General features: G+C 40.5%; 1 protein-coding gene across 1 annotated transcript in view; it reads right to left on the bottom strand.

The window, feature by feature from the left end:
- Positions 1–12625: 12625 nt before the first annotated feature.
- LOC126480809 (phosphatidylserine lipase ABHD16A) overlaps positions 12626–26797 on the bottom strand; it is a 160218-nt gene continuing 146046 nt past the window's right edge. Inside the window, exons 11-12 of the mRNA XM_050104134.1 lie at positions 14553–14698; positions 12626–14005 (exon numbers count right to left, since the gene is read on the bottom strand). Of these exons, the coding sequence (XP_049960091.1) occupies positions 13895–14005; positions 14553–14698 (257 nt within the window). The 3' untranslated portion in view covers positions 12626–13894. The remainder of the gene's footprint in view (positions 14006–14552; positions 14699–26797) is intronic.

Here is a 26797-nt window from a genome sequence, read left to right as displayed (position 1 = left end):
TCTCCTTTTTCGCTCCTTTTTCCGCAGCTCCCTCCCCCACAATCTCCCAATATTGCCTCTGTTGGCAGCCTAGACCCTGCGTGCTCCATCAGACTGCACTCCTCTCTCCCCCCACCTGTATCCTGCTACCCTCTCGATTCCCTGCTCCCTTCGGATTGTTGCTTTCATTCATGTGACAGTTGCATTTTTGTCCGATCTGCCAGATATGGTGATCATGTGTGTATGATGTGTGCTTGCTTGTGTGAATGAATGTGTGTGCATTTTCTTTTCTGAAGAAGGCATAATAGCCTTTTCCTTGTGCCTATCTGCAACTCCACATGTCATCTTTACGGTGAGTAGCAATCTAGCGTTTTCCTTATACAGGGCATATCAAAAAGAATCATCCAATTTGGAAGTCTATATTTCTGAAAGTAATAAACATATACAATGAATTTTGTTTTTAGGTGAACAGGAAACTGTAAAAATTTTTTTCATACCTTTTCGTAGATGTTCAAGATGTCCCCATTGAGACGCATGGCATACGTCAATGTGATATTCAAATTGTTCCCACATCGCAGCAAGCATGTCTTGAGTTACAGCTTCCACAACAGCTGTTATGCAAGGTCTCAGTCCATTCATTGTTGTAGGTAAAGGAGGCACATAAACAGAGTTTTATTTAAGCCACCACAAGAAATAATCAGCTAGTCAGGTCAGGTGACCTTGGAGGTCAGTAATGTATGGCTGAATCATTTGGTCCAGTGTGACTGATCCATCGTTTGGTAATCCTTTGATTTAAAAATTCCTGCACCTCCAGATGCCAGTGTGACAGCGCCCCATCCTATTGGCAAATGAAGTTGTTCGAATCAGTCTCCAACTGCAGGAAAAGAAAGTTCTCACGCATATCGAAATACATGCTTCCTGTAACAGTGTTCTTGGCACAGAAAAACGGACCATACACCTTTTCCCATGAAACTGCACAAAACACATTAAATTTTGGAGAATCCCTCCCATGTTGTACAATTTCATGTGAATGTTCAGTACCCCATTCTCTCACATTATGGTGGTTCACCTTCCCATTTAAATGGAATGTTGCCTCATCACTAAACGCAAATCATGGAAGAAAACTGTCATCCTCTGTCTTTCCACAGATGAAATTACAGAACTTCACATGTTGTTGTTTGTCACCTTCATGAAGAGCTTGCAGTAGCTGAATTTTGTATGGTTTCATGTGTCAATATAGATGCAACACATGCCAGACGGACATCAGGGGGCAAGTTCAGTTGTCGAGCTGCACGGCAAATAGATTTCTGCAGACTCCTCATGAAACTGTGGCAGATGCAATTGATGTCTGTGTCGAATACTCAGGGATGGCCCAGTGATATGCCTTTACACAAACGACTTGTTCCTTTGAATTCCTCACATCACCATCTAACACACTGTGCTGTAGGAGGGTCCACACCATACCTAGTACGAAAATAACACACAATGCTACTACTGATCTGCACTGCGCAAAACTTAGAACACAGAACGCTTTCTGTTGTTCCCATATCATTTTTACTAGAACTGAAGTGGATGCACTCTGCTGAATCTAGCAAGAACCATGTAAAAGTTTAGAGTTTGCTCTTTCCAACAGTATGTTGTTCATTCACATATCTCAAACAACTTAATAGTTATGATTTTTTTAAAATTGGATGATTCTTTTTGATACACCCTGTATTGTATATATTTATTTAAGTGTCATACTGGATATTGCATTCATCCAGTACGAATAAAACACGTTTGCCAATGATAGGAAACAGAGAGAGATAGCTGAATATATTCTAGAGCCACTGCAATCACTAGTAAGCATTTTACTGTGCCTTTCCTGGCATTCACATATAACATATCTATGACAGTTGTTTCACATTAGTAAATTACTATTAAGAATCTGCATATTTTAAAAAATTCTCAGCTAACACAACATTTTTTCCATATAATCTATATACCCTCTTTCTTCAAATAGCTTCACTGTTGATGGACAGAACAGTTCCGCACCTGATAAGAGGGACACCGGGATTTTTAACATTACTCCAGTGTCTGTCCTATCAAGCACGGCTCTGTCCATAAATTTACATCTTTGACTTCGGACTTTTTAAACAAACCTTATTCTACTGACCAACAACTTCGTGATATTGCAACAATACAGACAAAATAAATATACATAGAAACTAAGAGTTCCCTTTGTCACATATGGCATCCCAATTTCAGTCTACACAGAACTATTCTTATATTATAATATAGGTGTATTAACATTTTTGGTAACCCAAATATAATGTTTTGGGGGGAGGGTGCAAATACATATTTTACAGCTTCTTAAACAACTCAGTTCGCCCACTTATGCCTTGAAGAATGGCAAATCAGTAAGCTGACACACTTTGCTACGTTCATTATTGATGTCATATGGAAATGTCTTCGGGGTAACTCATATTCAAGAAAGAAAATCTTCACAGCACAAAAGTGCCCGGTAATAATAATATGTATTGTTACCTGTGTTCAATCATCTACTAAATAACTAAGGAATATGTATTTGAATTACAGCATCACAGTACATATTTTATATCATGACATTTGCTGTAAATAATTCATTAGAGCCCAGGAATAATCATATCCATAATTAACAATACTAGAAAAAAGGCGTTTATTACACTTCATAAAAATTGCCCTTAGTTCTGAAAGGATTGAACAATGTTGTTACCAACATCTTTGGGCACTTACCCAATGACACCACACTGAGGTAACAAAAGTCATGGGATTGTTTTATTCATATATAGGGATGGTAGTAGTATCGCGTACACAAGGTATAAAAGGGAGTGCCGTCATTTGTACTTAGGCGATTCATGTGAAAAGGTTTCTGACATGATTAAAGCCATACATCAGGAATTAACAGACTTTGAACATGGAACGGTAGTTGGAGATAAACATGTGGGACATTCCATTTTGGAAATCATTAGGGAATTCAACATTCCGAGAGCCACTATGTCAATAGTGTGCCAAGAACACCAAATTTCAGGCATCATCTCTCACCACAGACAAATCAGTGGCTGACGGCCTCCACATAACGACCGAGAGTAGCAGCATTTGTATGGAGTTGTCAGTGCCAACAGACAAGCAACACTGCATGAAATAACTGCAGAAATCAATGTGAGAGATATGATCAACATATCCATTCACATAGTGCATTGAAGTTTGGCATTGACGGGCTATGGTAGCAGACAACCCATGCGAGTGCCTTTGCTAACAGCACATCATCACTTGCAGCGCCTCTCCTGGGCTTGTTATCATATCGGTTGGACCCTAGATGAATGGAAAACCATGGCCAGGTCAGATGAGTCCCAATTTCAGTTGATAAGAGCTATGGTAAGGTTTGAGTGTCTGCAGACCCCATGAAGCCACAGGCCAGAGTTGTCCAGAAAGCACTGTGCAAGATGGTGATTGCTCCATTTGGTGTGGGTTGTTTTTACAAGGAATGGACTGGGACCTCTGGTCCAACTGAACTGTTCACTGACTGGAAATGTTTATGTACGGCTATTTGGCCATGTTCCCAGGAAAGAACATTATGTCACTGGACAACAACTGTTGGCGATTGGGTTCAAGAACATTGCGGACAATTTGAGCGAATGATTTAGCCACCCAGATCACCAAACATTAACCCCATCAGACACTTATGGGACAAAATCAAGAGGTCAATTCGTGCACAAAATTATGCACTGTCAACACTTTCGTGATTATGAATGGTTATAGAGGGAGCATGGCTCAATATTTCTGCAGGGAACTTCCAATGAGTTGTTGAGTCCATGTTGTGTCAAGTTGCTGTTCTATGCCAAACAAAAGGAGGTCGAACATGATATCAGGAGGTACCCCATGACTTTTGTCACCTCAGTGTAAATGGCTGAAAAAGTTCCTTCTGCGCAGCTCCTTCTAATGCATAGAATAATTTTTATTTAGAATCTTGTAGCTTATTCAATGAAAAATTTTCCATATGTATTTTTGCTATTAAACTAAATATTGTTTTCTGTTATGTTAAGTCACCTGTAAATGATCAGCCTACAGTTTTATTTAAATAATCAGTGAAATTAACATTCTGTTAACTAACTTGTTCCATTTCGTGATAATATATTGTGTAGTGACCCACAGGACACAATTCATGATATTAACCAGAATAATAGAACTGTTCTCTAAATGACAAGTTGGAAAATTATTTATATTATTTTATGCTCATTTCTTTTCATGTAGGTTCAGTTTTGTGAAAAAGTTTGTCTGGAAAAGATCCTCAATATCCATGCTATTTTAAAAAATGCTTGTATGCAGAAGTACACCTGAACAGCTGTTGGAAGCATTTTTCTATCATACTATATGTAATTTTCCATTTTTTCTGATGCAAAGCATTCAACTGAACATATGTGCAAAGTTTATTAGTTCTATTATTTATATAAGCACACTGAAGCACCAAATAAAAATTTTTCAGTGGATGGTATTTGAACTCGAGGCTCCTGCTCACTAGACAAATGTGCTGACCACTGCACAGACCATCCTAGTCCACCTTCCTCCTCAATCTGTGCCTCAGTCCTCTAGGTATTCTCCCCTGAACTTGAACAGCATTGCAGAGGGCCTACAGTTGCAATGGAATAACACCTAAGCATCATCAAACGAAACAAGGAATCCTACCTGAAACCCAGGCAGTGCTGATCCGAGTTTAGGATGGAGTGGAAATTAGATTTAGAAAGGAGGTGTGCTAGGATAGTCGATGTAGTTTTGTGAGATTTTTATTAGTTTCATTTGCATTAGTTTGTTAAATAGGTTGATCTTCTTAATTGGTATCCTCTGATGATATGCCAGAACATGACCTCCTCCACACACATTTATAAGCTTGTGTCTTCTTGAATTATATTCGGTGCATGCCTAACAAAATGGCAACTCTATTCCATGATACTTATACACTCAATGAACAGATAACAGAATTTCATATTGGTTATCATAAGTTTGTTAGGAAAGTCACCAATTTTATGGAATACTTGGTTCAAAACAAATCTGCTTTAGTTTGCATTTAAGAAAATAGTGTCCTGTTATACTCAGAAAAGAGGACAAGTTTAATTATCTTGTCAACGAAAAGGTCAGATTAATCGCTGCTGGGGAATAAATCAGCATGTCCTTTTTCAGAGGAGCCATTCTTGTTTTCATTTCACTTGATTGAGGAACCCGAGGGAAATATAAATTTGTAATTATTCCGCAAAGAGCAGTCAAATCACTTTACTTCAGCATACATTATAAACAGTAAATCTTGTTTTTGTAATGCCATTAAATAATTTTGTTTAAAGGGGCTCGATTTAAATACTGATAACATGATTTCAACCTTTTTTTTTACTGTCAAATACCATAAAATACTTGAAAAAGGTCTGCAAAAAGGGAAAAATTTTTGTTCAACACGCTGCAAGTGACAAGGTTATTAGAGATGGAGCATACGTTTGTATTAGAGAAGGATGGTGAAAGAAGTTGGCCATGCCTTTTCAAAGAAGACAACCAGAATTTGCCTTAAGTGATTGAGGTAAATCACGGAAAACCTAAATTTGGTTTGCCAGATGGAGGTTTGAACCTTTGGTCTTCCCAATTACTGACAGTAAGCAGCAATCAAATACTAATGGAAAATCCAGGATGGAATGTAACAATATTATGAAAAGGAAAGACTCACCACCACATATCAGAGATGACGAGACACAGATAGGCAAAAAAAAAAAAGACTGACTCCCTACTGCGAGTACCAGACAACATAGTACACTTGTGTGAGTGAGTGTGTGTTTTGTCTACACGTGACGAAGGATATAATCCCACAGCTAAAAATGTCTAGCAGTCTTTTTTCAATATGCATGTCTGCCATTCTATGCCTCGTCTACATAGTGAATAGCAATCTATCCTTTTCATGAAGTTGAAGTTGATGTGTTGTCCTGCACTACCCTTACTATGTACAAAATAGGCGGAACTCCAGAATTTTGAAGTGTTTATCCAGTGTTAGAAAACTATGTCTTCAACAAGAACCAGAGCAATAGCTTATTAGTTTGGAATGTCGTAAATGAAATTACTGCCATATCCATCTGGTACAAAATAATCATGCCATGAAAGAAGATGTCACAGGTGAGTAAAGTGTTATACCTACGTTTTAAGACAGTGCCTTAACTTAAAAACATGAGATTTCCCAGCTTGATACTGTTGAAGAATAAGCCTGTTTTGACGTCTACAATTTTTTAAAAACATGTTAATTAGGAAAGGATTTTAGTAAATGTTTGGACAGGAATCAACAGTAACTGTTTGAACAGCCATTCATTTTACTTCCACGACTACATGGACGGACTATAGTGGTTAACAGTTAATGCTCAAATATATTGTTTGTTTGATACATCAGTTTTGACACTCATGTCATTCTCATCAGCCCATGTAACTCTTAGGCGATAGCAGTGTGACATAATATGGACTATTCAGAATGATGTAAGTGTCGAAACTGATATAGCTGACAAAAAAAAAAAAAAATGCGAGCATTGACTGTTAACCTGATGAGATGATGAGGTCCCATACTCCAAGGAGCATAGGGGACGATGCGCGAGACCCGCACTGTCAACTAGGCAAGGTCCTAGCGGAAGTGTTTTGCCATTGCCTTCCTCCGACCGTATTGGGGATGAATGATGATGATGATGATGATGATGATGATGATGATGAAGACGACACAACAACACCCAGTCATCTCAAGGCAGGGAAAATCCCTGACCCCACCAGGACATTAGCAGATTTTAATTATTTTACTTTGCGGGCTAAAAGAGTCTTAATTCAGGCATGCGCAGCCATCATCATAACAACACCAGAGAAAAATGCAGCAGTGGGCTGCGTCTCATCTTCCAAGGAACCATAACCGGAGTCAGGTGGTTCGGCATGTGACTGCCCTCATCACCAGCAACAATGATGCTCCCTTGGAACGGGTGAATCCTTCCCTACAACCAGTGAGCCAATAAATGATGAAAGAGGCAGATACCAACCACGGCGCGCTCAAAGCACACAAGGAACCAGCAGGTCTTGTCCATGGACGGGGGAGCAATGGAGTGGGAATGTGACAGACAAAAACTGAAGTTATCATAACAGTAGTAGGTATAGATTTGGTAGTAGGTGCAGTTTTTATTCATAGTAGAAATAGTTTGTTTAACAATTATTACTAGTAATAGTTGAAATAATTATGGTGATAGGACATAGTATCGTGTAGTATAAAATTAAGTGTTAATGTACATCGCAAAATTTCTCTAAGAATCAATACAGCAGTGCTTATATTATATGTAAAAGGCTATAAAGGAATGTAATAAAATAAATGAAATAAATAAATCAGATAATTTTCTGATGTATTCCTCCGGAATACACTTGTAGTCTTCCACAAACTCTTAGCGTACTTTGTATACTTTCGATAGTCATCATGGATGAAAATCTAAAATGGAACATTAATAAATAGACCTAAACTTGGTAAATAGGCTAATCACAGTTGAAAATGATCATCATCTAGGAGAAATATCCACTGAAGATGTCCTCCATTTTCCAGCAAATATAAATCCACGGAATCTTTATTTTCCTAGCACCACTGAAATCGTTAACTGCACGCGCAAAGTTAAAAGAAAGATCCACGTTGTTGACTGTTAACCTCTGAAGTCAAATTTAGTGTGCTGACTGTTGCTCTACACCAACAATATGGCAGATGTGAATATATGGACAGAATTATCCGCAAGTTTTGTAACCCATATTGCTGTATGATGTTCCTCTCCACAAATGCTGAAGGATTTTTGTATCAAATAAATAGTACACTGGCACCTTGCAGTCTGGCAGTCAGGTGGCACTTGACTAAAATGTTCAAGTGCAGCAGGATAGAGTGCAGTGATCCCTGAGAGTTGCATCCCAAATCATCCAAATTAATAATGTCCGAACAATGTTGTATTCAAATCAAGATAGCATTTACCAAACACCAGTTAGTAACCATAAAATGCTGGTCACAATCAATCTTAAGGTAATAGAAAAATACTGCAGCAGAACAAAAATTTTGGAGAGGGTTGTAAATCATTTCTTCAATGTCCACTTCATATGTTTTTGGATTATTCTCTCTTTCAGCATGCACTTCGTAGCATTTCTGGATTATTGCCTGGTGAAAAAGGTTCTGATGAAATAAAAGTGTCCTAATTTACTTTCAATTTTCTGTTTCATCAGCCTTTTCATTTACAGTTATTCCTCTACTTCACAGAATAAAAGTTCACCCTTGTTGTTTGTATATAAGGGAAATTCAGGTTCATGACTGCAGGTTGCCACATACTAACAACACTGCGTCACACAAACTGCCAGTGAGTCTATATGTGGATTTAAGACTTCTATCCTCAAAAACTCCTAATTCACCCTAAACTAATCTGGAATGCTAATAAATAGGTCACACACCTGTAAATGCCCATAATGCAGTCATCTATTTTATTTTCAAATGACATATTACAACATAACATTATCATGGATACGGTCTTTGAAACAACAACTGTATTTACTAAAACATAAATGTAAAAATTGCACTCTCTGTAAGTACATTTTATTCCATCGAAACTTCCCTAAGATTCCCAGTTGAAATTGCAAATTTCTATATAAACTGAAGTTTGTTGAGTAACAGCAAGCACTTCTGAACTAGTACATACTGGGAAAAGACCTCCAGTGTACCCACATCACTTATCCAAAGTTCATCTGAAAATATAAATCCAAAACAGGATTTTTTTCTTTATTGTTCAGAAAATAATATTTAGCAGCATGATTTCCTATAAATTTTACAGAAAAAATTTAGATTTTGCATAATTTTATCATTCACGTTGAGTTAGATATAATACAGAAGAATACACCATGTGCAGTAATTACTATACCATATCTGCAAATAGAGACTTGTAATATTTTTTATAGCAAACATTAATATAGATTAGAATTTCAGGGTGCACTGATAGTGAGTTTTGCGACTGTTTTATCTTTGGCTAGGATATGAAAGAGGCAAAATAAAGCATTAGTTTATTCTCTAAAGTGTAGAGTATACCCTCACAGGAACAAGAATTGCTGTGTACTGTAAAATTAATAGACGATAATGAGGATGGATGAAGTTTCAAAATGAGCACTCGTTGGGCTATAGCCACTGTTGACACAAAGCACTACAAGAAGAATCTAGGCGAAGTGTTAGTTTCTGTTTAAATCGGTATGGGGGAAAGAGACCTACAAAACCAGCATGTTGAACTACAGGGTGTATCAAAAAGAATCATCTGATTTTTTAAAGAATCATAACTATTATGTTATTTGAGATATATGCATGAACAAAATACTGTTGGCAAGAGCAAACTCTCGAGTTTTACATGGTTTCCACTACACTGCCATCTGGAAGTGGAGGAATTTTTAAATCGAAGGATTACTGAATGTTGGATCAGAAGTATTACTGAATGCTGGATCAGTCACACTGGACCAACTGTTTCAGCCTTACATTACTGGCCTCCAAGATCACCGGACCTGACTGTATGTGACTATTTCTTGTGCGGGCTTATAAACGACTGTTTATGTGCCTCCATTACCAACAACAATGAATGAACTGAGACGTCGCATATCAGTAGCTGTGGAAGCTGTAATTCAAGACATGCTCATTGCAGTGCGGGAACAATTTGAATACCGCATTGACATACGCCATGCATCTCAAGGGGGGCATATTGAACACCTATGAAAAGGTATGAAAAATATTTTTTGAGTTTCCTGTTCATCAAAAAAACGTGCCAAACCAGATGATTCTTTTTGATACATACTGTATATTAATTTGTATAAAAATAATTAAAAACTAACTTTGCTTTTGTGTGGACAAAGAGATCCCAACTACATCACAACTACTCAGTGGAAAACAGTCCTGGCTGCCCAGTAACCCATAGCACTCAGGAAAACTCCGAGGATGGATAACACACCAGCTGCAACTGAACAACCGATATTATAACGAGTCAGAGCATTGTTTTGACTTTCCTTAGGCAATAATTCCTCTCCTAAAGACAATCTCGTGGAGTGATTTGGAAGTAAATGGCTGAATGCGTCTGTTTTAGTAAACCACCAGTTACAATCCCCACCGATTCTTTCACACTAGTGTCTCTTTTAGACTCCCCGTTACATCCAGATAAAGTCAGTTCCCCCCAATCCTAACTTTTCCAGAAAAACCACTAAGCTTCATCGCATCAAAGCTGTAACCTCATTTTATTTAATGTTGTCTCTGTTCTGTTGCTGTAGCTAAGATTTCTCTCTTTTTTTCATGAACATATCCTCAGTTGACAAAATGTAAAGTAATGACAAGTACAGGGTGTTTCAAAAAGGACTTTGAAAGTTCTTATAAATTAATTCATAGTACATACAGAGTTGATTGTAGTGTCAATTTGTAAGGAATACATCAAGTTTTGTCTCCCATAGTTCACTAGTGTCAAATCGCACTGTAAGGAATGCTAGAGGCCGTTGGGTGAAAGATGGCTGCTTTCACTGGACTCGAGCGTACTAGCTGTTTGTTTTGGTTTGAAGAATCGATGTCGGCGACAACAACTCAGCATAATTTTCATGCCAAGAACACTAAAGATCCTCCTCGTAGGCCTATAATTTATGAGTGGCATAAATGTTTTTTAGAAACAGGGTGCTTGGTAAGACATAGGAAATTACCAGGTCGTCCAAGCACATCTAATGACGTCGTTGAGCCAAAGAGACAACGACCCTACGAAATTGACCTGGCGTGCATCTTGCGAACTGCAAATCCCACATATGGCTGTTTGGCGTATTGAGAAACCGTTTTCATTTGAAACTGTACAGATTGATGCTCCTACAAGCAATAAAAGACACTAATAAAATTCTGTATGGGGATGTGAAATCGATTACACGACAATGAACATTTCATGGACAAAATCATCTTTTCGGATGAGCTGACTTTTCACTTAAGTGAAGGTTAATATACACAACTGTACGATTTGGAGCAGTGAAAATCCACATCAAACATTGCAACATGTTCATGATAGCTCTAAACAGAATGTTTTTTGTGCACTGAGCAAGAAAAAAGTGTACGGCCGCTATTTTTTTTCTGTGAGAGAACCATCAGTAGGATACTGTACCTGGATATGTTACAACAATTCTTGATACAACAGACTGATGAGGATGACCAAGAATGAAATTTTTACTTCATGCAAGATGCTGCACCACCCCACTGCCGGGCTGACGTATGGGATTTTCTCAGTGACCGCTTTCCAGGTCAATGGATTGGCCGTGATGCAACAATTGCATGGCCCCCATGTTCTCCAGATGTGACAATTATTTTTTTACGGAGATTCATCAAGGATATCGTGTTTGTACCTCCTGTGCCAGCTTCTCTACCTGAACTTACAGCAAGAATGTACGCTGCCACTGAGCAAGTTACACCTGTAATGCTACAGCAAGTTTGGGAAGAAATTGACTTCCAATGGGATGTGTGCAAGATAATCAGCATCTTAAGTTTAAGGTAAAAAAAAAAAAAAAAAAAAAAAGAACACCTTGATGTGTTTCCCTTCAAAATAACACTAAACACAGCTCTATACCTTCTTTCAATAAATTTATATGAATTTTTAAAGTTGTAAAGTCCTTTTTTAAACACTTTGTACAATAACATCTGAAACTTCCAGGCAGATCAAAAAAGTATGTGCCAGACCAAGACTTGGATTTGGATCCTTGACTTTTTCGCACAATGCTCTTACCAACAGAGCTATACACGCATAACTCATGTCCTGCCCTCACACCTTCACTTCCACCAGTTACACCTGGGTAGTTCAGCTGATCACAGTTGCCAGGAAAACACAAGGTCCTGAGTTCAAGTTCCAGCCCAGCATGTACTTTTAATGTGCCTTGAATTAAGGCTATGTTAAATAAAATAAGGTTACATTTTTGATCTGATGAATCATAGTGTTTTTTCTGGAAAACTTAAGATTCTTGTGCAAATTGATTTTATCTGGATAGGACAGGGACCCTTTTACATATTATCACAAGTTGAAACTTAAATTAGGGCTGCATCAGATGCTTCAGTATCAATAAAGAGATTCTCTCAGGACTGCAGCGTATCAAATTCAACTTATCTTAAAGACCATCTAATAGATTTAATTTTCTGATAAAATCACATGATTTTCCCCACACAAGGCTCCTAAAACCAGGGCATTATAATCATTATTGTTATCATTAAAGCTGCAGTTATGTTACGCCAACATTTTGTTGAAATCATAGCATTGTGTACAGCTGAGACCTAGAAAATTATTGAAATGGGAGGCAATTGCGCCCTACCTATGTTCCTATAGAGTTCAGTATGTACTTGGAATTCTCTGCTTATACAACATTATACGACTATGCAATATCTTCTGATGTGAACACCTTTTAACACAGTAGCTGTAGCCAAAATGTATATGCAACCATGATTATAATTATCAAATACAATTTGAGGTCTTTCTTCAAAAGAATAAACTGAAACGACATTCAGCACAAAAATTATTTATAACAACACATTTATGAATATTTACTGACATGTGGCTCATGGCTACACATGAAAAATAAAAAATATGAGCAAACAATAAAAACTTACAGCTGAATCACAGTTGAAATCATCTGGATGAACAATTTTTCCATTTACAGTGGATAAACACACACTGATAACACCAACAACTTGTCAAATCATAGACACGCACAAACACATTTTGCATTCAGATACATGCTATTCACAACACATGCACTGACTAAGGAAATGCGGTTCCAAAATCAACCAAATACGAAATAATACCAGTGATCAGAAACACTGAATTTATCTGAACAATTAAGCTGCCAAAGTTATGAACTCAAGGAAAGAAAACTGTGTGCTCCTCGTTTTAGAAATAATTTCAGTTACTGAATTATAAGCTTGTCTTATATATGTGGAAATGCTACAAATACATTATGCAACTTTCTTGACAATAAATCAAATAAAAACCTAACAATAGTTTGCGATAGGAAGTACAAATTACTTAATTCATTTGCCTACAATACCCACTGAGTGGACAGAGTAACTGCCAAAAATAATGCATAGTGCACAACATCTAGTACATTATCTTTCTGGTGGGTATGTTTTGTTTATTTCATTTCAGGGAAAAATTGTTTATTTCATTTCAGGAAAAATTAAAATGAAGTCACAAAAATTCTGACATTGATGTCAAAGTAAAATATAAGTTAAAGATCTAATTTCTTGCGACACACATATGTAAAAAACTCCTACACTTAATCATTGGGGAAAAAAGCACCACAACAGACAGTCTGGAAAATCAGGACCAATGTGGTGCACAATAACTGTAAGTTGTTCCTTTCATTTAAACTTAAAGGTTTCTATAGACCAAGAAAACATTATTTATTCAATTTCAAAAATTTACATTTTAAGTGAATTTCATAATTTTCCGATACAAAACAATTACAGAAAATAAAAATAAAAATAAAAGTGTCATGCATGATCCAGATTCAAAGCATATTTTGCAGTCAAATGAGTATTTAAAATGTTTGCAAATACCTAATACCACAAAAGGTCCACAGAGAGTTAAACACATGGAGCAACTGTATACACACTAAACACTTACAGAGAAGGGAAAAAAAAATCATGAGTATTACCAGTTGTAAGCTCTATATAATGATGAGTCAATGAAAATAAATATACAAAGAAAAATGAAATGGAATGCATGGTATCATTCTGACTATATACATAGATACACAATAAAAGCACTACAATGTAAAATCTTATGCAGTATACATCCATAAACAGTGTATCACTTATTTTCTTAATCGTATCTCCATAATTACTGCTTCTTCATATTTTTACATAATCAGATTCCGGAGAGAGATCCCAAGGCATTCTGAATAAATTTGTAGGCAGCTGTGTGCAATGACTTGATCTGAAGTCTATCATGTACTTCGATGCCTGTCAATATTACAAAATACATTAATGCATACCAATACAAACATCAGAAACAATTAGGACATAAAAATAGATAATATGTATCAGTGGCATTCCTTAATTATTTCAGAACTGACACTTGGTTGTTTTCCATTATATTTACTCATACTAACTCTATTGAAGACTTGTTATTGTTTGTCCCATGTGAGGCACAATGGCAGCATCAGTTAGCAAGTACATTTGAATCACAGCAAAAATTTAGAGAAGCATAAGGTTCTCATTAATTCATTAATAACCACATTTACCCAGCTACGTAGACCAGAGGCATTTATTTTCAAGGGGGCAGGGAGGGGATGACGGAAAGGAAAAGCAGCTTGGTGAGAAAGGAAAGAGGGAGAGGCTGGAGTGGTGGGAGATGGGTAGGGGTAGGTGTGTGTGTGTGGGGGGGGGGGGGGGGGGGGGGGGGGAGGGAGGGAGGGAGGAGAGAGAGAGAGAGAGAGAGAGAGAGAGAGAGAGAGAGAGAGAGAGAGAGAGAGAGAGAGAGTCCATGAAAATTTGAACAAATACTTACAAGAAACAATGTCATTTGTATTTTCAGGTCCTTTGCAAACTCTTCACCAAGAAGCATTGGATATGAAGTAGAGCTCTCTGCTATGTAAGAAAGTAATACTGAAGTGCAGAGACTCTCATCGACGGCATGTTTGTTCCACAACTGAGCTACAAAAAATAAAGAAAAGCTTCTTTTTAGTACACAGAAAAAGAAATGATACAGTGCTGGACATTTTCTCATACTGAGCAATTCACTATCAATGTTAAAAATACAATTTCAGTCATAAACCAATAAGTTTAGCCTTGCAGCTTACTATAACCTTGTACGTAATACAGGGATACGCACAGCAACACCACGCTGCCGGCACACTATGCTTCGAATATTACACCAATAGCATCTGCACGGGCCAGCCACAGCCACCAGACGCCAGCCATCTGCAGCAAGCCGCATGACTTGTGCTTACTGCACGACATCTACCACGCCATCTACTAGACACACCCCCCCCCCCCCCCCCTACAAGTGCAGAGCTGCAGGCACTTTTTCTATATGTTCTCAACTGTTGTTCACTTTTATGCAGAAGAAGAATAAACTTTGGTTCACTGTGGCCATTCTGTTGTTTGTGTCTTACATTAGGACCCAGTTGTCAACAGGTGTGATGTTTACTTCATGTGCTTAGTCTCCTGGTTGTTCCTTTGGTTCTTCTTGCCTTGGAGGCAGTGCTAAAATCTCTCCTCGAGCAGTATTAGGCTTTATGGCTACTATCATGAACCTGACGGTGACAGGGATTACGCAGGCTCCCATGCTGTTGGCTTACCACTGCCCTTTAACACTTACAACGATGCAGCTGAAGACTGGGAAGCCTATGAGAAGAAACTTCAGCAACACTTTCTTGTCTTTGGTATCACTGATGCAAACGTGTAATATTTGTTCCTTTCTCGGATTCCTCCTCAGATCTAACAGTCATGCCAGTTAGTCCTGCTCCAGGAAACTGCACCACTTCCATTCAAATAAATGTGTAGGTTGTTGTCAAATTATCACCATAAACACACGCATGTCACTGCAGCACATGTAGGATTCTATTGGTGTTATAAACAACCCCCCAAGTTCTACAGGGCTTGAGTAATCAAAACTCAACAGTCTCAATCACAAATGTCAGTTGGTCACCAATGCTCATCATGACTCATATGCCAATTCCATGGTCCGTGTTGCCATAACTCAGCTGGCTACTGACAAGGAGGTGTGTCAACATGCACTACACTGCAACTGTCCATCTTTGGCTGAGGTGTTAAATACTGCCCAATTTTCCGAGGCATCTCATGCTGCAGGTGACCAGAATGAAGGTTGGTGTCACATGGCAGCAATGGCTCCTGTTCCTGGATGTCAGGCATCAATTAGTTCAGGAGGGGAGGGGGGCGAGGACAATGTGGCAGCCATACAACCGCGGCTTCCGTGCCACACTGGTCAGTGATGTGCCAAACGATAACAGCAAAAAATGCCACAGCAATGGCAGTGCTCCACACTCCCATCTTGACCATACAGTTTCGTGCAACATGGCAAGATCACATGCCCTAAGTGCTGGGTGAGTCGCAACAACTATAGGCAGATAGGACACTAAATGACAGGACATGGATCGGCATTGCCTCCATTTACTTTGTTGTTTGGCGAGTTACAACAAGCGCACATTCATTCCTTCAATTTTCTAATAGTATATTATGCGGACTGCAAATTAGTTTGGTTTGGATGCTTTCAATGCTTTTGGTTTTTTTCCTTTTCAGATACGATGCCAGATCCCTTACTAGCAGTTATATCCTGAGTTCTTGTCTCTCTTTTCAGATTGGTTAGGTACCGTCACTAATTTTGTGGCCCACATTACCCTGAAAGCTACAACTGGCCATGTTTTCTTCACGTGTGCCGTATTTCAGTGGCCTTGTGTGATCAAGTGAAAGCAGAACTGGGCAGGCTTACGCAGTTTGAGGTCATGTAGTCTATCACATTAAATGAGTGGTCTAACCCCCTCATGATTGTTAAAAAGCCAACTTGTCAGCTTCACCTCTCTGGTGACTTTAAAGTTCCCATTAAAGCTGAATCCATGCCTGACATCTACTCTTTGCCCCATCCAGACAACTTATTGGCTAAACTCCCAGGGGCACAGTTTTTCCCCAAAACTGATTTATCTGAAACCTATTTGCATGTTCCATTGGATGAGGAGTCTAAAAGACTCCTTGTGGTTAACACACCCTTCAGGCTGTACCAATATCGGTGCCTCCCACTCAGTGTGGCTAATGCCTTGACAATTTTTCAGCATTTTCCAAAACAATTGACAATGTTCCGGGATGCATCAACTATCTCAATGACATCATTGTGATGGACGCCTTCACAGAAGAGCATTTACATAACTGCACCTTCTTGTTCACAGTCTCACATACTGCAGCGCTGAAATGAAACTCGGCCAAGTCGTCCTTTTCTTTCAGCCATCCATTGTGTATTTGCAGTTTCTCGAGATGGTGTTAAGCATTTATGCCAAAGCCCTTACATCATCATGTCACCACAGTCACGGCTCTGCCTTGATCTACAAATGTCGAAGACCTCCATGCATTTTTTGCTGAAACTGCTCACTATCACAAATTTATTCTGGGCACGTCCACATTGGCCCATTCCCTCCACAAGTTGCTCCACAAGAATGTTCCTTTCCAGTGGCTACCAGCCTGCAAGTGTGAGTTAGACTTTTGAAATCTAAATTACATTCTGCTCCTTGTTTGGCTACTTTCCAATCCAGGCCACCCCACCTGGTTTTGGCTAACACACCTTCCAGTATGGACTTGGGGCCATTCTCACACATCGACGTGAGGTTGGTTCCAATAGCTTATGCAGCAAAAATCCTCAAAATCTGGCCAGCAGTGCTACTCCCAACTTGTAGATCCAAGTTCCATCTCATTACTGACCACAAGCCTTTGGCTTCATTGTTCAATCCTTCTGCTTCATTCCTTGACAAAGCAGCACTTCTCCTCCAGCAGCCTTATTTCTGTCTCACTACAACTATGACATACATTTTTGTCCTACTGTGCAACATGCCAGTTCTGTCTTAGGGTGGGATTTTATCCTACTTTTGGTCAAGACGAACTCTATGAGATGGAAAAGTACAGTGGCAGGGTTTTGTATTATGGGCTCCAAGATCACAGCTGCTGTCACTGCTGGTCCAGTTTTGCATCAAGTTGTTCACCTCGTTCAGCTTGACTTGCTGGACAGGCCTCTGGGTGGAAATTCTGATCCTTTGTGTAACTACTTTGCACTTCAGTGTTTGATAGTGGTGTTCTCTCAGCAACAGAAAGGCTGTTAACTAGGCTGGATGTGCTTCAGATCCTACATCACTGGCATTGGGGGGACTCGCGTACCAAGCTATTGGTCCACTGGCACTTGTTTTGGCCCAGCATTGATGGTGACATCTTATCACAGCCTGCTCTCAGTGTGCTACCCAATAGGCACCGACACTCTCTCCATGGCCCACACCACAGTGTCTGTGTGAATGCATCCAAGTTGATTTTGCTGGACCCTTCCTACCTTCTTACTGGTTGTTTATTGTTGATGCTTTATCTTAATTTTCATACATTATCTGCTATCCTTTGTTATCGACTGCAGGTACGATTTGGACCCTCTCCAAATTTTACTCTACTGAAGGATTGCCTTATATGCTTGTGTCAGATAGCAGTCCGCCATTTGTGTTTCCAACTTTCCCTAATTTCTGCACCCTTCAGGGTATTCTCCACATGCCTGCTCCTCCTTTTCACCCACAATCTAACAATGTAGCACAACAGCTCATCCGCACAATCAAGGTTCAAATGAAGAAGTACATCACAGACTCCTTCATGGATAATGCCTTGCACACTTCTTGAGTTCTTACAGGTTTATGCAGGTGGGAGATTGGAGTCTGGCCAAGAAGCTCCACAATCACCAGCCACACAACTACCTTCAGCTGCTCAAGTTGCCCCACCAATGCCAATTGAAGTGGCCCTTATTACACTTCATTCCTGGCACCCCATTCTGAGCACAAGGGTTCAGCCATCGACTCAAATGGACATCTGCCACAATTCACAGCTGCTGAAGGCACTGCCTCTGTATGGTGTGCACCAGTGATGGGCCGGTAGTGCGTCACAATGACCAACTGCGTCCTCACACCACGACAAGGGCCATGTAACTGCTGCCTTCCTCAGTGCCTGCTGTACCAGCACCGCAGGATGGTCCTTCCCTGGGGTGAGCCAACCTCTATGTGGATGTTGCACTTCATGCCTTTCCTCCAGGATCCAGCCCCTGACATCTGCTATCAGGCCTTTCCGTAATGCTTCAATGCCATCAGTGATTCTGCCGCCAGCTGTGCCAGTGCATCTTTCCCTACTGACATGCCTGATGGAATGACCAGTGCCTTCATCATCAGCACAGTTCCGCCATGACTAGACATAACCAGTGCCCTTTTCATCAGTTCTCTTTTATGGGATTTTGCAGAGGACCAACTGCCATGTGTCCATGGCTGAGCCACTTCTGCCAGTCCCCACTGATTATGGCCCACAATCGTCTTTCCTCCAACACGATCATTGGCTACAGCATCCGACATAGAAGCCACTGCTGTTTCAACAGTCGCCTCGATATGCACATCAGTGGAGTGTCCTTTCCAAAGTGGGTGGGTGGGTGGGTGGGTGGGCGGGCGGGCGGGGGGGGGGGGGGGTGCTATAATCCTGCATGTAATACTTGGATACACACAGCAGAACCTGGCCACTGTCGCACTATACTTTGAATACCCCGACAATAGCACCTGCAAGGGCTGGCCATCAGAGGTCACCTGCAGTGGGTCACATGACTTGTACACACAACATGGCATCCACCGCACCCACTGCTGCAGCTTTCCCCTTTATAAGCACAGTGCAACACGTACCCGCTCTCATACTGTGTTCTTACTTATTGTCAGCAAGTGCTTCTATCAGTACCTAAGATGTTTCTATGTGTGTGTATCTATGTTCTCAATTGTTATAAACTTGTATGTGGAAGAAGAATAAACTTTGGTTCAGTGTGGTCAAACTGTTGTTTGTGTCTTACATCACATAACAGCTGACTTTATACCTTATCCTAATGTGCTGCTCAATACAGTGGTAGTTTTCTATAATGTATACTGAGACAGACGAAAAGAGAGAGCACGTGTGCTTTATTACCAGAATGTAGCAAGCAACTAAGTCATGTATGTTTGAAATGGTGTACGTAATTGATGTAGTTTGAAAAATCTTAGGTTGTTAAAAAGAAAATGATGTCTATCTTCATTACACGTGGTATATTGTAACATCATACTCCTCTCTCAAGTAACCAATACATGCAACAATATGTAGAAGATACATGCACTAAAAATTAACACCCAGCAGGCTTCGAAGTTCTGGAACACACTCCCTGACTAGGATTAAATGCCCTGCTACTAAAGAGATAATTAGAAACACGACACACGACTGAATTGGTCAAGGATTGTTGTGTTCCCCGCAAAGCAACCATCCAGATATTATCTTTAATCAATTTAGCAAAACCCAAACCTTGATGATAGATGGGGATTTGAGCTCCCTCCTCTCGAATGTGAGTCCTACAATTAACTATTGTACCATCTTACAAACATTAACCTGGCTAGATGTCTAAAGGTCTAGAATTGTACACAGATAACAAAAGCCTGCCAGATTAAATGGTTTCACGAGTCATTTTGAAAGACGGCCACATACATTAGGAATCCTTTGACTGCTACCTCATCACATTGGGACTGAACAAGGGAAACATGTTATCTGACAAACAAATAATGAACAATCAGTTCACAACTAAACTGATGAAGACTAGTCTATATACAAAACAACAGTCGAATGCATATGTACATGTATACACATGCGTCATAAGATTTGGAAATAAGAAAGAAAGAAAAAGACCAAGAACTAGCCACAGAAATGGATAACTGGGGCTGAAGTGCAAGAGTCTCAGGGTTAGACCACATCAGAAATGAAGAAATCATAAAAATTATGGAAGTGGAATGGAAGATGATGGAAGCTCTTGAGAGGAAGCGGTTGCTATGGTATGGCAGTTCTAATGAATAGATGATAATATATCGAGAAAGGAGGTGTGGAAGTGGATCCCAGAGCAAAAAAGGAAATTAAGTTGAGCTCGCAGAAGATGGGCAATAGATGTCAAGGATGCTAGGAATGTCAAAGAGAGGGATTGGAAACACCATGAACTATGGAAGTTAGAGATATGAGAAACAGCATTAGCTGTAAACAAGCCTCAAAAGAAAAATAAATGAACTGGTAAATGGTCCGTTCAGAAACTTGTAAGAGTTAGTAGCACTGTATTGTAAAAACAACATTAAAATGCATTTGGTGAAAATGTAGTTCTCACAAAAGAAATTATACTGTATCACACCTCCCCCAGGTTAGTAAATACAGATATGGTAAAATTGTTCTGGAAATCGATCCAATATGGCTCTTATAGAAGTGTTCAGAAGAAAGTCAATCGTCGTCTACTATCATTGAGCCACAAAACAGAGAGTATACCATCGACAGTGCTTTGCTCAATTAGAATTTTTACGTCTCCATAATCAGGTTACAAAAATGCTCTAATATTTCAATCAACATTCACATGGAAAGATGTGTTGTTTTTTTTTTTCGATTATGGAACTAAGTAAGTCGCGATTGCGTGGCAACCTGAGTACACGAATCGGTGAAAAAGTTAGTTAAACAATATTAAATATTTGTTTTGTTTTTCATCCATGTTGTTGAGAAATGTGAAATATAAAACAAGTGGTAGGCAGTGCAACTGCATTGCCGTTTAAATGCGACGCTTTCGCCGTTCCCCCCTCCTTACACTTTGTCAGGGCGGTGGTGATATGTGCCAGATGGTTGAACGTTTTTGACTCGGCAAAATTCTTGGACAGCCCTCGTAGACAGCAGGAAAGTACATGGCGGCTCCATTGATTTGTATAGAAGTCAGATAACACATCTCTCAACGCTTACTACAAACGTGACGACCAACGCAATATTGAATATCGATACGGCAGGCGCCATATTCATTTTGACACACTTAGCTCTCTTGTATTACGACTTGTGGTGCGAAGTTTCAAGGCAACGACACATTGGAGATGTATCAGAAAAACTTCACCCTCATTAATGAACGTCAGCAAGTGGCATAATAAAACGTGGCGGATGGGTACGACGTTCGGTTTTGTATCATATCAAGCTTTGTCATAACACTTCATGTCGACTTCCCTCCCAGTCTTTACATTTCTGCCAACGCCAGCGACCTTGCAGATTTTAGTGTCAAAATTGCGTGGTGAAGTTAAACGTCGCAATTTCTGTTGGCAGCGCCGAGCGCCCATTAAGCCAGCATTTCCTCTCGCACTTCTCCGCCCAGAGTAAAGACCAAGCGTGTCATTTAGATTTTTGTTCAGTATTTTCAGCGACTGTTTTTGAAGAACGCCGATGTGACGGAATAGCACACTAGTTGAGTTAATTTCTTTTCTTTTTTTAACGCAACTGATGTGCTATTTCTTCTCATCTGAAATCTTATTCTATTCACACCACCACCACCACAATTGGACTAATACTTTGGTGCCACATATACTTGCTTCACACAAAGAGGATGATTGGACGTGATGAAAGCTCAAGAAGTAGTATGACTTCACACAGTGAAAGTAAAATTATGTCCTACTACAATTTCAAAAGGACAACAAATAACGAAAACTGTGAAAAAAATATAATGTAAAATAAGAATATTGGCGTTCCATATTGCCTTAAGATATCGATATATCTAGGTAGATTTGAGGACGATATATATATACAATTTTTGAAGAATTTCTATATATCGATGTGTCGAGATTTTATCAACAGCGTTATGCCCAGTTTCGAGCGTCGTGGATGTCTATCACCTTTCGGAAACGTATCGAATTCTGAGAAGTGGGAGAAGCCATGTTTAATAAGTTTCCTACTACTATGTACGAGGGCGGTTCAGAAAGTAACCTCCGATTGGTCACAGTGCGGGTTGTGGGGGGAGTAGCGACGCCATCTGTGCGTTCACGCACTCAACAGGTCAGTCGGCCTCAAGCCGTGGTCGAGTGAACGTCGTACGTGCGCTAGTTTAGTTTTTGTGGCAGTTTGAAATGTGTGCTGCAATAGAAAACCCCGCCAAATGTGAAGTGCGTGCTGTCATAAGGTTTTTTACAGCCAAAGGATATTCTGCAGCAGCTATTCATCGTGAGCTTTGTGCCGTGTACGGACCAAGAGTTATGAGTGAAGGAGTTGTCCGTGAATGGGTACGTTTATTTAAAAGTGGACGAGAAAACGTTCATGATGAAGAGAGGAGTGGTAGACCATCATTGGCGACTGACGAACTCGTTCAGACAGTTGATGCAAAAGTTCGTGAAAATCGACGTTTCTCAATGTCGGAGTTGTCTACTGGTTTTCCACAGATTTCTAAGACTCTCTTGTACGAGATAGTGACAGCAAGATTGGGTTACCGTAAGTTCTGTGCACGATGGGTGCCCAAAATTCTTACCGACCACCACAAAACTCAAAGAATGGCCTCTGCATTAGACTTTCTGTCACGTTATGAGGACGAAGGAGAACCATTGTTAAACAGAATCGTGACCGGTGACGAAACCTGGATTAAGTACGTGAACCCTGAGACAAAAGAACAGTCAAAGATGTGGGCACATTCAAATTCGCCTACCAAACCAAGAAAAGCCTCGCAAGATTTTTCTGCCAGAAAACTGATGGCAATGGTGTTTTGGGATGCCAAAGGGGTGTTGTTGGTTGAATTCATGGAACGTGGTACGACCATTAATCAAGACGAGTACTGTGAAACAATAAAAAAGTTACGACGGGCTATACAGAACAAACGCCGTGGTATGCTGACTTGCGGTATCGTTTCTTTGCACGATAACGCCCGTCCTCACTCCGCTCGCAGAACAACGGCCCTTCTTGAGTCCTTCAAGTGGGACGTTATCAACCATCCACCTTACAGCCCAGACCTGGCGCCAAGTGATTATCACCTCTTCATGCATTTGAAGAAATGGCTCGGGTCACAGCGGTTTGATGACGACGAAGAGCTCAAAGATGCGGTCACAGGCTGGCTCCAGGCACAAGCGGGTGATTTTTATGCAGAAGGAATTTCAAAGCTTGTGAAGAGATACGATAAGTGCCTCAATCGCTATGGAGACTATGTAGAAAAATGGTGCAAAGATGTAGTTGTAAGATGTATATATTAAAATATTTATATTTAACTTGGTGTATTTTTTTAAATCAACCGGAGGTTACTTTCTGAACGGCCCTCGTATGTCCAATGAAAATAGGTTGCTCCAGATATTGAGGATCCCTCGAAAACGCGTCGCTGTTGGTAAGATTAATGTTAAAACATAACGGCAGTTGAAAACAACAAAGTGTTTGAAACCGAGTCGCAAGTTGCAAGGTTATACAGTGACGTGGCGGTTAGTGTCTATTATGTAAAAGAATCTAGCTGGTGCGTCGGTTCGCATCCCGCCACACTTTTTTTCCCCTTCGCTTTTTTAAAAAATTCTGGGACCTTAGTAACGTAATCCTCTTTCAGGAATGAGTTGTAATTGTCAATGACTTACAAATTTAGCCGATACATGCAAATGTTCGATATACGTTGATCATACAGTAAAACACAGTAATTAGCGCCCAAAATAAAAAGCATAGAAAGACATACACTGGAAGAAGAATAAAAACGTGTGGCAACTTAGTCTCCGCGATAAACAATGTATAAAAGAAAATTTACAAGCTAGTTATTTTAGTAGACTTCATTTCCAAACAAGAACATCTTATATGTATGCAGGCGTAATATACAATCCTGGAAATGGAAAAAAGAACACATTGACACCGGTGTATCAGAACCACCATACTTGCTCCGGACACTGCGAGAGGGCTGTACAAGCAATGATCACACGCACGGCACAGCGGACACACCAGGAACCGCGGTGTTGGCCGTCGAATGGCGCTAGCTGCGCAGCATTTGTGCACCGCCGCCGTCAGTGTCAGCCAGTTTGCCGTGGCATACGGAGCTCCATCGCAGTCTTTAACACTGGTAGCATGCCGCGACAGCGTGGACGTGAACCGTATGTGCAGTTGACGGACTTTGAGCGAGGGCGTATAGTGGGCATGCGGGAGGCCGGGTGGATGTACCGCCGAATTGCTCAACACGTGGGGCGTGAGGTTTCCACAGTACATCGATGTTGTCGCCAGTGGTCGGCGGAAGGTGCACGTGCCCGTCGACCTGGGACCGGATGCACGCCAAGACCGTAGGATCCTACGCAGTGCCGTAGGGGACCGCACCGCCACTTCCCAGCAAATTAGGGACACTGTTGCTCCTGGGGTAGCGGCGAGGACCATTCGCAACCGTCTCCATGAAGCTGGGCTACAGTCCCGCACACCGTTAGGCCATCTTCCGCTCACGCCCCAACATCGTGCAGCCCGCCTCCAGTGGTGTCGCGACAGGCGTGAATGGAGGGACGAATGGAGACGTGTCGTCTTCAGCGATGAGAGTCGCTTCTGCCTTGGTGCCAATGATGGTTGTATGCGTGTTTGGCGCCGTGCAGGTGAGCGCCACAATCAGGACTGCATACGACCGAGGCACACAGGGCCAACACCCGGCATCATGGTGTGGGGAGCGATCTCCTATACTGGCCGTACACCACTGGTGATCGTCGAGGGGACACTGAATAGTGCACGGTACATCCAAACCGTCATCGAACCCATCGTTCTACCATTCCTAGACCGGCAAGGGAACTTGCTGTTCCAACAGGACAATGCACGTCCGCATGTATCCCGTGCCACCCAACGTGCTCTAGAAGGTGTAAGTCAACTACCCTGGCCAGCAAGATCTCCGGATCTGTCCCCCATTGAGCATGTTTGGGACTGGATGAAGCGTCGTCTCACGCGGTCTGCACGTCCAGCACGAACGCTGGTCCAACTGAGGCGCCAGGTGGAAATGGCATGGTAAGCCGTTCCACAGGACTACATCCAGCATCTCTACGATCGTCTCCATGGGAGAATAGCAGCCTGCATTGCTGCGAAAGGTGGATATACACTGTACTAGTGCTGACATTGTGCATGCTCTGTTGCCTGTGTCTATGTGCCTGTGGTTCTGTCAGTGTGATCATGTGATGTATCTGACCCCAGGAATGTGTCAATAAAGTTTCCCCTTCCTGGGACAATGAATTCACGGTGTTCTTATTTCAATTTCCAGGAGTGTATTCTGGTACTTCTACAGGAAAATACCGGCAGCTGATTTTTCGCGTTGGTTCAGTTACCGGTACTTTCAAAAGTGCAAAGGGAGCAGCTCATTTTTCTCTAAGTGAATTGTGATTTTTCGGACAAATTAAACATACTTCATATAACCTCCACTCTTATGCCATTGGGAAGCTTATTGTTAAGTACTTTCTGTGATACATAAATGGGGGATGTAAGTAAGTATGAAGTTGCTAGGTTCTACGTTTCAAAAAAAGAAAATGCAACAATTTCTGATAGGGCAATAAATGTGCCAATTGAAGATATGAGTTGCTGCTGTAATTCGTAAGCAAGAATGGCTACCACAGTTACAATTATACTCCGTATTCACAGTCTTAAAAATGCGGCTTCAGTATAGTATTATGGTAACACTACATTTATTATTCCGGTATGAAACGCACATATTTTTTATATTTAACGAGGCATAATGACGTTACATTTATGGTCCTCAAACGGAAAAAAGGTCAATTAAAGCAAAGTCAGTAAACTAGTCAAACTGAATAAATTGAGGGAAAATGTGACCTATCCACTGGCAAGCAGCCAGTAAATTTGTTCCAATTTCTTAATACTAGTGAGGCATAAACAATGATTGGGTATTTGCAGACCATTTCTCAAAAGAACATAACTATGTTGTCCACACATTACTTTCATGCTTGGAAATAGTTACATATTGTAAACAGCAACCAGTCATTATTTCAGATCGGTGAACTGCTACTACATAAACGTTTTCCAGGTAGTGGAATGTATCAACACGTTCTGGTGCCAACTCGCAAGTGAAATCTTCAAATGTACGAACATCGCGGTGATGTCTCTCTGTTAACAAAACATGGACGATGTGCATTTACAACTTTTCGCGGAATGATAAATAGTTCATTAAACTCCGGGCATGCAGCCGAGCAAATAAAATGTCTTCCACTGATATTTCGCCGCGCATCGTCCAGTCATCATCAGACTAAATGG

The sequence above is a fragment of the Schistocerca serialis genome, chromosome 5, assembly GCF_023864345.2.
Source record: "Schistocerca serialis cubense isolate TAMUIC-IGC-003099 chromosome 5, iqSchSeri2.2, whole genome shotgun sequence".
NCBI classification, from domain to species: domain Eukaryota; kingdom Metazoa; phylum Arthropoda; class Insecta; order Orthoptera; family Acrididae; genus Schistocerca; species Schistocerca serialis.
This window is presented reverse-complemented; position numbering and strand designations above follow the sequence as displayed.